Source organism: Coturnix japonica, chromosome 8 (genome assembly GCF_054131305.1).
Source record: "Coturnix japonica strain WE chromosome 8, WE-NBRP24, whole genome shotgun sequence".
In the NCBI taxonomy this organism is placed as follows: Eukaryota; Metazoa; Chordata; class Aves; order Galliformes; family Phasianidae; genus Coturnix; species Coturnix japonica.
This window is the reverse complement of record NC_140670.1, coordinates 7,867,532-7,880,166: the sequence shown is the minus strand read 5'-3', so window position 1 is coordinate 7,880,166 and position 12,635 is coordinate 7,867,532. Positions and strand designations below refer to the sequence as shown.

The following is a 12,635-nucleotide window of genomic DNA, read 5'->3' as shown; positions in this document are numbered from 1 at the left end:
GTTGTTCTGTTTCTGGTTTTTATCACAGTGGATTTGGAGACCCTCCTGGTTAGAGGGAAGCTCTTGATACCTCTGTGCACCACAGGCAGTGAGAGATGTCTGAGCCGGCGTTCCCTTCTGTCCCATCCCACACTGCTCAGGAACCGCTGGGGATTCTGAGCCCACGGGTGGGAGGCCAGGAAAGAAACAGCACAGCCTATCTGCAGCATTTCTCATCAAGTGTTTAAGTCTCTGTAATCACTATTTTCCCTTATTCCATTGCAGCTAGGAAGCCCCATGGGTTTCACTTCTCTGAGTCTGTACACAGCCATTGGTGCCCCTGCCTGCAGCAGCCCATCCCTGTGCCATTTTCATTTCTGCTCTCTTGTTTGGGAGAAAGGAAGTTGCTGGCTCCCTATGGGGCCCGCTCACTGAGTCACTTACTGTGCACAGTGTAACACTGGTGCTTAAGCAGGTATTAAGTGTCTCCTTCCAGGACCTCCTTTGCAGAGCCCTTTTAGTACATGAATTGTCATGTAAGACTTCATCCAGGAGCTTCAGCAGCTGCTTGTTGGTGCTGTCTGCTTGCTAAGCTGCTGCTGTGCCCCTGCAGCCAAGCATCGCAGGGCAGGGACATCCCATGGGGACAGGCTGCCCGGCCCTCAGCATTGCTTGCAGAGATACTGCAGTTCAGTTGTACTATTTTGCAATGAAAGCACAGGAGAAGGAAATAAGTCTAAACCTGTTTAATTGCTTGTTATCAAATGATAATTTGAAGACAGCTTTCAGTATGAAATAAGTAGAAATTCTGCACTTTTGAGTAATGACACATACTGGCTGAACTTGTAGAGAAAATGACTTCAAAGAATAAACACAGCTTCACTGTATTTACTCATTGTAAAACAGTGCCAGGAGCTTACAAAGATAACTATGTAGTGTTCAGACAACAGTAAATGTGGGTTTTATTTGCCAGGTGCTTCTTAATACTTGAAAGCATTTTGAAGGTCTGACATTTATTTGAATTAATCTGAATTCAAATGTTATTTTGCTGTTAATATTGACATAAAATGCTTTGTATAATAGTTTTTCCACTTCCTTCCTCTGGTTACTGTTTTTCCCTTGGTGTGTTGGGGATTAAGGGGGAAGAATAGTTTTAAGGCTTTTTTTTCTAATTAAAGGTTTCTGGGGAAAAAAAGGGGGAGTTTCTCATAGGCAGGCCAGCAAGTTAAGGATTGCTAATGTCATAAAGATAGATGAACAAAATAATGGTGTCATGTTGCTCTGTGCCCCAGTTTCCCCAGCACCAAAATGGGTGATCATATTAATTTCAGCTGTGTACTTCTCACAGTGATCCAAGCATGGAAAACAGTATATATGAACTGGATGTTACAGAGAGAGTGATTTTCCTTCTCAGTTTTCTAGTTTCAGAAATTAATTCTACATTATATTTGTTTCATACGGAATAAGCACAGATGATGGGTATTTCTGAAGCTTCAAAGGCTGTGTTTACTTCAGCACCCACATTTGGAAATGTGCTTTTTGAGGTAAAACTGCCAATGTTCTTCTGGAACATAAGCTGATAGCTGCCAGCTGCCTTATGCTCTGAAGTCACTTCATTACAACTTCAGCAACAATTCGTGTTGTAGTATTTGGTCCTAGCACAGCTGTTAGGATATTTCTTTATACTGGACCCATGAAAGAATCAGTGGATGGAGTGTTGGTGATTTCAGTACACTGTGCAGCAGGCTGCTCAGCAGGTTGGCGCTGATACTGTGCCAGTAAAGGTTTCATGTAAGTCACCTTTCGCTGTTTTCTGTTTTGTAAATACTGAGCAGTCTTGTCTTCCATGTACATGTTTAAGACGCGGCATTTAGCAAGCTATAGGCGGAGTTGTCATTAAAATCCCAATTTTTCTCCCTCCTTACTTGATGTTAGAACGTGTTTTTGTGCATAATGAGCACTGAGAAGCTGTGAGAAGCCTCCTGCTAATGGATGTCTGTTCAGAGATATTATTGTCATGACTTTGTGCCATCTCACAGGACTCGGGCTAACAGAAGGACTATTTGTTAGATCATAGAAATGTGCCAGATGTTTGCTCCATGTTTTAATGACAAGCTCTGTGGAATAAATGCACAAGTACTGGCATGTTAAATTACAGTGGCTTTCACGTTATCTGTGTGGCGTAAAGCAATCTGTTAGATAAAGATGAAGCTAACATGCGCTTGTTGCTTGGATTGGTGTGGAAATGTGTGTGGGTTTGGCAGAATATAGGTTATATTGCTAATCTTATAACACATTCTTTAGGGTGAGGAAGCAAAAAACATTCCTGGTGAATCTGTAACAGAGGAGCAGTTTACCGATGAAGAAGGCAACGTCATCACAAGAAAAGTAATCATGAATTACATCACTGCTCTGTCTTTGAATTCAAGTAACTTCTTTTAATATACTTCCCCATTTAGAATCTAGGAGGAAAAAAAAAATCGATACTTTTCATGTATTGCTTCCTACAGATCACCCGGAAGGTAGTAAGGCGTGTTGTTATCCCACATGAGAGGAGAGCTGGTGAAATGGTAATGGAATGGGGGCTGCCAGGAAATAACAGTAAATGAAGAGGGTTGTGTTGACCGCTAGAAAGTGCTGCTAAAGGGCTGGAGGTTTGCATTTAACAAGAAGCCTTGGCAAAGTGCAGTGCTTGCAGTTATTGACAAGTTGTGCATTGGGGGCCGGGGGCAGGGATTTCTCTTCATTTTGTTTCCTGGTAAGGGATGTTTCAAGGAGGCCTCACAGAGTTCTGCTCTGTGCAAAATGCCTTCCACACAAAAGCATTATGGTCTGTTTATGTGAAGTAGGCAATGTGTTTAAAACAGCTTTTTAGAGCCGTTTGTGTTTCATCAAAACAAGCAGTGTCTGTGAGTAAAGCTAAACCCCTGCTGGAGTTGTACCTTAAACCCATAGGTGTGCAGTGTTGGTTTTGCACCAAAGGAGTAATCCCCAGCTTGGTCCCTACCAGCTTCACTCTCCTGTGCAATAACCCCTTGCTAGACAGTGGGGTCACACGAACATACCAATGTAATAGTACACTGTATAAGCAAACATCAGGAAAGGGCTCTGTCCCTAGCAATTAAAAATGGAAGCCCTTCTGTGGAGGAGGGCATTGCTCCAGTTAAATTGTCAGTGGTGTTTCTAAGTGTAGATAGAATTGAGGATTCAAAGACATAACAAACATGAAAAAATAATCTTATTCTGCTAACAATGAAGACTAAAAAAAAACAGGCAGGGAGCACAGAAATAGAAGAGAGTTGAAAAAAAAAAACAAAAACCAACATATCTCCATCCTCTTTCTCTGTCCTTTATCAGGGAAAGTATTGGTTCTGCCCAGCAAAGGAGAAATATGCTGCACCAGATTACTCAGAAACTACAAATAGTTACAAATAAATCAATTCAGATCAGCCAAAGGGTAAATTCTGCCGACAGCCACACATAAACAGATGCATTCTCTGATGTGAACGAGGCTTGTGATTACTGGAGTATTTATTTTTAGATGATTATTGAGCTATTTTTAATGAGCGCAGATGAACTTCTTTTTGGTGTTTGCTGTTTAAAAGACACCAAAACCTGCACTGCTTGTCACTACCATTGGTTTTACTTCCGCTCTGCTTTGGGGATGGTTTTTGCTGCTTTCATTCTTTTTCCTTTATTCCATTACTAACCTGCTCACATTAAAGCACAGACATTGTGAAACATCACAACAGCAGCCGTGCCTTGCGTACTCAGAAATGCCCACTGACCCTGGCCCAGGGCACTGACTGGAGACTGATTTTCCCTGATGATGATGATGGCAAATCCAGCTGTAGCTGATGGCAGGGGCTCAGCCCAGGTGCTCCAGCCCACGTGCTCGTTCCCAAATTGTAGACCTGTGTTATCTACTTGAAGATGATATTTCAGGCCTGTGCTTTTGCAGCTCAGCAGAGTGGATAAGCAGATTGTGTGTATCTTCAAAATGAAGCATTAATGTGATTTAACTGCTTTTTACTTATCCTGTTACAGCAAAATGTGGAGGCTGGTTTGTAAGTAGGTTTCTAATTGTGAGCGCTCTCCACAGGCTATGCTAATGTTTATACTTTTCCTTTGAAGCAGGGCGAAGCTTACAAGGTTAAGACAAAGAAAGAAGTCAGACACGTGGAGAAGAAAAGTTACTCGTGAAAGCTGAAAGCCAACCACTGACCGGTCAGTTTTATGAGTTTTCTTTCTTTGTGAAGCCTTTTGCACTGCACCACAAGGAACTAGAGCACCTAAGCAGAGTAATGGCTTTCTTTTTGCTTCCTGGCACTGCTTTCAAGCTGCAAAGCTGAGGAGATGGCCCTCTGTCCTGTAAGGAGAATGTGACCTTGAGTTCACGTACAGAAACTGACCTTTATCTGTTGGAACATAAGCAAAGCAAAACTATGCCAAGTGTAAGAATTCATAGTTTCACAAAGAGTAGTTTATAATCCACAGTATTTTCTACTCCTAAAGGTGGACTTAGACACCAGCAGTTAGAGAGCTGTGTACAAGTAAATGTCCTGGAAGGGAAAGACTTCTTCCACAGCTGAACCTGTGGTCTACGGGCAGTTATGCAAGTCAGTGACCTTGTGAAATCCAGTGAAATGTCTAAATATTTGCCAACTAAGAATCCTTACCAGATGTGTCTTGTAGATTTTATTGATGCAACTGAAATGATTGTAAGAAAAAAGCAGCTGACAGTAGATGGGCTTCCCAAAGTGAAAACAAATGCCACAGGCTGACGCTACTGCAACAGGGTGCAGGAGCCCTTGGAGTCAGAAGCTGCTTTGCCTATAGCTGTAATCACACAGAGTGTGTATTTACTGTGTTTGTCTTTTTTCCACTCAGTATTTTTCTTAACTTTGGTGGCTTTTAGGAAGTGGGCAAGGAGTTTAAAAAGTGGAAGTTTGCGTTACCGTTTTCATAAAGGATTGACTGCAGGGTTAATGAACAGAATAAACAGGACCTGTTGAACATACAAATGGTATGGAGGTAAAGAACAGGCAGTTTCTTGAGCCATTAGTCCCTTTCATCCACTGTAATATGCCCTCCTAAAGCCACATGACCGTACTGGATTTCTGAGTGTGTGCTGGCTTCCATTTGTGACTGCAGCGACTCGTGTGGGATCTTGGTAAGGGCTTTATAGGGCAGCAGCGAGCAGAGGTGCTTTAAGTAATCATTAGCCCAGCCAAGTGTCCATTGTAGAAGTTCCGTTTGAATGTGGAAGTGGGTGTATTTTCACAGAACAGGGATTCTGATAGCTCAGTGGGTTCTGTTTCACAGAAGATAAAAAGTCTTCTCTGAGGATCAGAGGTGCTGCTTTTCTTTTAAATGTTCCTTTTTTAGGAAAAAAAAATAATCATATTTTACTGCAAAAAAAAAAATGGCTTTGTCACCCTTGCAAATAAACCCAGTGCAAAATACAAGTGTAAAGGAAAAGGCACAGTGTTTTGCATGAAGCTCTGCAGAAGTGCAGGACAGGCTTCTACCAAGCACTGTGTGAGCTAGTCTGGCAGCTGCGTTGTGAATACACAGCTTTTAGCCACAGAATAGATTTATGTCAGCCATAGGTGTGGGCAAGGACACACACTGTTTTAGCGTAGCAGAGTGCAGACACTCCCAGAGAATGCACGTGGACCTGTGACCTGATTAGTAAACAGGTCTGTGCCACTCACATGAGCCAGGTGGAAGATGTGCGTGGCAGCTCTTCTTCCTCACTTTTTCCTCTGTGAAGCCTCATGAGGGCTTGCTTCTGCATTCCTGGCTCTTATGGTCACAATCCCCACGAGGCAGAGAGGTAGATGTGCAAGGAGTGCAGGTTTTAGACCTATATGGGTAGTTGCAAATAACAAACAGAAGTGTGTTGTGAAGGAGGCTGCTCTGTCATCTGCTTCATATCTTCCATCACAGAGAGCCAAAAGTTTCCTGTCATCTTTGTTGAAGAGCTGTTACTGTGGGGCAATGAAATGCAGTGTCTTGCAAGCATGTTTGTAAATCAGCTCATGAGCAACATGGATGTCTGTAGATGATGCATTTTCCCTCCATGTTTGGAGCTCAACTGATTTCATTACATATCTAGAAACTGTATGATTTATCCCATTACAGTATCCCATAATGCCAATTAGAACTATTATGTTTAGCCAGGGAAAGGCATGAAATTGATTCTAACGAGATATTCTGAAATGATTTCTTTGCTCTCTTTCCTTTCTGTAGGACCGTGTGCTTTTACTGCCAGTATTCCAGAGGGACAGTCACGGAAGAAAAATCAACAGGAATTAAACATTCACCTATAAAAGTGTGCGTGTGTTTGCTGCTTCCACACATTAACCGCATGGTTTTTATGCAAAAGCAAAAACAAAACAAAGAAACAAAAAATTAATTTAGCATGAGCCAATTTACAGAGCATGGAAATTCACTTTCATTCACGGGATTGGAGAGTGCGCAGTTAACAATGCAGTGTATATACAAGATGTCATGCTGTTAACAGCTTATTTCAAGCAGTTTGATGTCATCACAAAAGAAATAAATTCCTGTGGCTAGAGGGGATGTAAGAAGATGAAATGGTTAAACCATGGAAAGACACTAAAATTACTAAAATCCACAACAGCTCGCCTTATTTTTCTCGGACCCAAACTGTCAGGGTATAAAACACTAGTTGTTTCTTTTTTAAACATCGATAGTTTTGCTGTAAATAAATAACACTGTATAAATTCTAACGAAATAGAATAAATGTTGATAAGGCACTGCCTTTTCGATCACAAACAGAATACTGCAAATGCATTGAGCAGGCTAGGTGTCTCAAACAGCTACACCTACAGGGATATTCTGGGTGTATCTTCACAGATTCTTGTATATTAGCAATTATAATGTTTGTATATGCAAAAACGCTAGCTTGATTTTAAAAAAATCTTTAAAATCTGCTGCAAATTTAAATGATTCCCAAAATGAGGAATTCTGTAGTTCTGTGAAAATTTTTCTTCAGAGTAACTAATATTTTGATGCATGTGTTTCACCTTATTTTGATTAAATCTTTTCCAGTTTTGCAAACACTATTACCGCAACATGAGAAATAAGATTTTATCTGTAAACACAAAGCCCTTCATCTAATATTTGTTGCTGTTGCCAATTTTTCAATGAAATGACCTAAAAACCATAACGTATACAGTAGTTGCATTATGGGGAGGGGGGTGCTATCTGTTCTCGCTTTATAACGGGGGTAATGCTTGCAGCTTTAGAAGTGGGTTGGTGCTCCAGCGAGCACAAGTTTGGGATATTTTTAAATGAACTGAAGAGAAATTATTAGCTAATAGACTGGCAGCACGCTGTAAAATTATTACTGTATTGTGTACTGGCTATAAGATGTAGAATCTTTCAGTAAGCCAATCATCTGTAATCATCCTAGCAGTGTAATATTAGGTTGTTAAGGCTGCTGTGTTTTAAAGGGCATTTTTATTTGGGTTTTGGTGAAATACTTTAATTTGTTGATTATATTCATATGGAAACAGCATTCATTGATAATAGCTCTAATTACATATGTATGAAAACAACAAACACTGGATGATCTAGTTGATTATTTAAGCATAAAATAAATTGTGTTAAAACTCTTGGATAATGTGTATTTGGCGGTGTTATTGTATCCCCCCCACACACACACACAAAAGTGTCTTCAGAATGTCAGTTGTTAATCATCCCAGGTGTTTTGCTTCTTTTCCACTGTTTCTCTTGTGTGATTCACCTCCTCGTCTTCCTAGCGTGACAAGCCTTCAGTTGGCTGGCTGTCCCACAGTGCATGGAACAGAATTAAGACCCAGCAGCCAGCACGTCCTCAGTAAAAACAAGGAACCGCCACCTCTGAGACACAGGAGACCCTCAGACCTGGGGGAAGATCCAGTGCAGTAGGTTACGTGCAGCCTCTTCTCCAACACTTGTTAAATCTGGACCTTCCTTAATTTGTTTCACCCTACTGAGAACACCAGGAAAATCACTACCAAAAGTAGTTTTGTTCCCAGTGTGTGTCAGTCCAACCGATAAACAACCCACTGCAGATGATGGAAATGAAGCGTACACGTCTTTTATATTGTGTGCACTTCCAGTCTGTTACAGGTGGTGGACCTTTACATACAAAAAAGTTCTAAATAGCATCAGTACACACTCACTGATGGAACGTGCTCTTCTGCTTGAGCACAATAAATACTTCTTATTGCTGATTTTACCTGGCTTCAAAGGTAATACAAAGATGAATTTTACCCTGTGGTGGCACTGGAAGAAGCTCCATTGCTGCAGATGGTGCTCAGCCTGCTTATTAGAGCTGTGCTGTACTGAAAGCTCAGGAGCCAGTCCTCACCTGGGATCAGTAAGCAAAGCCTCTTGGGTGAAAAGCACTTGCGGTGGAGCATAGCAGGTTTGTTTGCCAGTGCTTCAGAGTTATTAGGGCTGTGAGCTTTTGAAGCAGCAGCAGTAAATGAAGGGTTTTCTCATAATTCCAGCAGTCAGTTTGTGTTGCCATGCACACTCCATCTAGCTCAGGATACTGCCGGTACAATGCTGGCAGCTTTAAGACACGAGCAGGTCTGCAGGGAAAAGGCCTTTTGTGCCAGTGAAGAACGAAAACATCTGATTGCATGTCACAGTCCAACAGTGTCTGTGCTTCCAGAGATCTCTCTGTCCAGCTGCCTCCCTCCCAGTTGTAAGTATCTGTGCCGTGTGGGTGAAAATGAAATGTTATAAATGAGTGGTGTATATTATACATTTATAAGTATATATTTTTGTACTTTTATTTATAGTATATTTACTATTATACCACTTTACAGTTGGAAACAAAGCCTGCAGTTGCCAGCAGCAAGAATGCATGAGTAACAGTGTCAAAGAGCCTCTCTCATCTCTAGTACCATCCAGAACACAGGACTTAGAGTCATCTCTGTCCTCTGGTCACCTCTCGGTGCTGATGCAAGGAAAAAACTGGCACTGTAGTTCTGGTAGGCAGAAGGTCTCCTTAGACAGAAAAGCAGGCTTGCCTGTGCAGGGTAGCAGAGGTGTGCAGGTGAATCTCCTGCTGGCAGCACAGGCTGCCTCTTCTGCTGCTTGCTGCCTCCCCATCCCATGAATCTTTGATTCAAAGGAGGCAGGGAAAATTGGAAGCCCACAGCTGCATTCCCAGAGTTGTGAATTTCCCAGTAAATGTTGCACAAATGGGATTTTGTGGGTGTTGATTTGTTTTGCACTGAATGTATTGACTTCAACAGTAGCTCAGGATGTTTGGGAAAGCACAAGGTTGAAGCACAAACATTCTAAAAGAAATACTGCCTGTACTAGCATCAAGTGCAGACAGCCCCAGGGTGAGGGTTCTGCATCTAATATGTGCTTCTGTCTTTTCTTGATTTTTTTTTTCTCCACTGAGAATGTTCTCCTTAGAGGCAAAACTGTAAGCCATGGGCCTTTTACTGCATCCATAAAATAAAGCAGACTGCTAAACACGGCAGTCTTTTTAGCCTTTGCTATTTGTTTTAGCTCTACCTAATAATAATGCTGTGTAATATTCTCCAGTACTTTTTCCATTTCGGAAAGAATATCAATTATGTTTTATTTGAAACTGGTAATAGTTTTAATGTCAGAAATCTTAAGAGCTCCTGTAGTGAAGAGATGACATTAGTGGGATAAATGGCAGTAGCTTGCAGGATTGCAGCACCCTGCTAATTAATGCTAATTTCCTGGGGGATTGTTTAACACAGGCTTTTGTCTGTATCGTGCATGGTGCAGGCAATCGTGCTGTGCTCAGCTGGGAGGCTGCTGCTCTTCCCCAAACCCTGACATGCAGTTTGTCACTTGGGGCAGCCTATAGGTGCCAGGGCTGGGCACCAGCCTCATGGCCAGCTGTGTTCTTATCAGCTGGGGGTAGGGGACTGCAAGTCTGGGGTTGGAGTTTTAACAGCATCTTTAAGGACAGAACCTTCCATGGGGTCACACAAAGCCTGTGCCTGTGTAGGGCAGGTGCCTGGCCAGTACAAGCCTCTGTGCTGCTGCAGCTCTGGGTCATGCAGTTCACTCCTTGGGAAGCTGTGGAGCAGGCTGGGGCACTGGGCATAGAAACATGGGAAGAGGCAAAATGGGGCTGGGCTGGGTGCAGCAGAGCAAACAGGGCCTGTGTATTCAGGATAGGCCCCATCCTCCAGGGAGAGCGGGGAGGAAAATGCTCTCACTTTGCTGAGAGAGCAGCGATTTTCCGACTGAGATGCAGACCCAAGGGGAGGGAGGGGGAAGACGGAAAACTTTGACCCTGCATGCTACAAAGTGCTTTCCATAAAAAATAATCCATTACCACAAGAGAAAAATGTTAGTGAAGGACAGAAAAATGAGCTGCTCAAGAAAAACCTCGTGTACGTGCCACGGTTTTCATGACTGCTGATGCTAAAAACAGTGCACTACTTGTGCATGGCTCTACTATCGGACCCTAAATCCTGGAGGAAAGCAAAGATTTATAATGAAGGTTTTATTGGTACTTTTCCTATCACACTAATTATTGAGAGCTGTTTGGTCAATAAAACAGCAACACACAGCAATCCACTGTTCACCAGTTTCCTTGGAAAGCCTCCAGAAGCTGGGTATTGCTATGGCAGGGCCGGAACAAAAGAACAAACCTATTCCAAATTTTGATAAAATAATTCCCTGGGAAAATAAGAATAGGAAAGAAAAGCCCAAAGGCTGAAGATGCACAATCTGCTGGATTGCTGCTACACAGAAAATTTCCGTGATCCCAATATTCTGTTCTGAAGAGAGGCTTCTTCTCTAATACAAGTTTCTGATTAAGTAATTGTTGGTCGGAAAAAGAAAGCGCCACATTGTTATTTTAGTCTGAACAGCTTCTTAGGAGACACCCTGCATTAATAAACAGCTTAATTCATAACATCGGTGAATTACTTTTCTACATGGACAAATATTTTTCAAATCTAGGTTTCTTCCCTTCAGCAACCCTCAGAAGATGGCCAACTCCCTACATACACAAGCAGCATTCTCCTTTGAATATCTGCTTATATACAAGACACAATTCTTTTTCACCCGCTTCAGTTTATTTCCCATTACTTGCTCTTTAATGCAACAGCAACTTTCCTTTCTTTTTCCCCTCTCAATTTCAGTCGGATACTCCTGAGTACCACAAAGAATTGTTCCTAGGTTAATTAGCTTCAGTTGCTCTTTTCCTTTTCACTCCATAACTGCTGAACATTTTTTAATAAAACTGCATTGTAACAGAAGTTGTTCCAGCTGATTAATGGACCCCTGGAATTGTATTACTGTTTGTATGAAATCTCAGTACATACCCCTCTTCCAATTCCTCACGCCAGCAATATATTTGATTTAAATATTTCTACTGTTGATGTGAGTTTATGAAATATCAGTTCTAATTGCCCATTATCTCCTGTACTGACTGCTTCTCTGAATAAATCCCTGCCTTTTTTTTTTATTGCTGCTTCCTGCTGCGCTATCTGCTCTGGTCCTATTACAGTACCAGTGACATTTTAAAATTCTTTACTTGGACCAAAGCTCCTCCCTGCCCCCCTAGAGCTTTGCATTTATTTCTCATACAATATCACTGTCGCTTTTTCCCTGCTTCGGTGAAACACTGAGCTGCATCTCTGCAGATTGCTTGGGTTTGCTGCTGGCCAGCAAGAGGCAGCTCTGCCTCTGTGGGGCAAGAGAAACAGCTCTGGTGCCCTGCGGTGGGGACGGGCTGGTGGCTTAGGTGCCATGATAGCCTCCAGCCCCTGGGAGGGCAGGGCCCACCAGCCTGTGCCCAGCCTTGAAACTAGAAGCCCCCCCGGGGGGGGGGGGGGTTGCCAACTCTGCTTATACCACATACTTGTACTTTTAAATTGGTTTGGTTAATGTTTCACTGATGCACAAAGCATGTGATTTTTTCTTGGTGCTAACTAGGCTAATGTTTTCTTTCCCCTTTTAATCTATTAATTTGGAGTAGTTGGATGTAATTGTAATTAAATATATGGGTGCTGTCTTGTAAATCACTAAAATGCTTTTATGAAAAGAAGGATGCTGTCTCGGATCTAAGCATCAAGGGCCCCTGAGTGTTACTCCCACTCTACCACTGACTCACAGTTTGTCATTGGGCAAGTACATTAGCTCACTACCTCCATTTCTTGCCTTCCAGGGCTATTGTGAGAATTAATTAGATAATGTTTCAGCGCAGCTTTGAACTGGAGAGTGCTACAAAAGTGCCAAGTTATAATTTATTATTATGAAAGCAGGCGTGCTGGCTGGGGAGCGAGCCCTCTGATGCAATGCCTGCAGAGTGCGGATGGCAAGGAGTCTGGGCTTTATCAGAAGCTCCCCCATCATCCAGGATCACCTCATCTACGCACCTGCAGGTCCATAGCAATTCCAGCCTATTTTTTGATGTTTTCTGCTGAAAGCAATACTGACAAGCTGTCTGATATTGTGCTGCTGCTTTGGGCACACACCCCTGGCTGAGCTGACCAGTTCCAGTTGCTGCACTGGGGATGTTGAGTGCACCACCCAGTTCCCCTTCCAGGCTCCCTGTGCTGCTCGAGATAGTAGAGGCCCCTGCCCAGTAAGTCCTCTGAAAAACGATACACCTTCTTGTGATT

At 42.5% G+C, this 12,635-nt stretch overlaps 1 protein-coding gene across 50 annotated transcripts in view; it reads left to right on the top strand.

Annotated features, from left to right (window-relative positions):
- Positions 1-7,630, top strand: part of ANK3 (ankyrin 3) — a 327,597-nt gene extending 319,967 nt beyond the window's left edge. For 39 of the 50 annotated variants that reach the window (XM_085553950.1, XM_085553966.1, XM_085553943.1 and 36 more), the window contains 4 exons: positions 2,284-2,367; positions 2,490-2,549; positions 4,114-4,206; positions 6,235-7,630. In XM_085553950.1, coding sequence (XP_085410076.1) covers positions 2,284-2,367; positions 2,490-2,549; positions 4,114-4,182 — 213 coding nt within the window. In that variant the 3' untranslated portion in view covers positions 4,183-4,206; positions 6,235-7,630. The remainder of the gene's footprint in view (positions 1-2,283; positions 2,368-2,489; positions 2,550-4,113; positions 4,207-6,234) is intronic. The other 11 variants (XM_085553975.1, XM_085553972.1, XM_085553956.1 and 8 more) reach the window with 5 other exon arrangements.
- Positions 7,631-12,635: the final 5,005 nt, after the last annotated feature.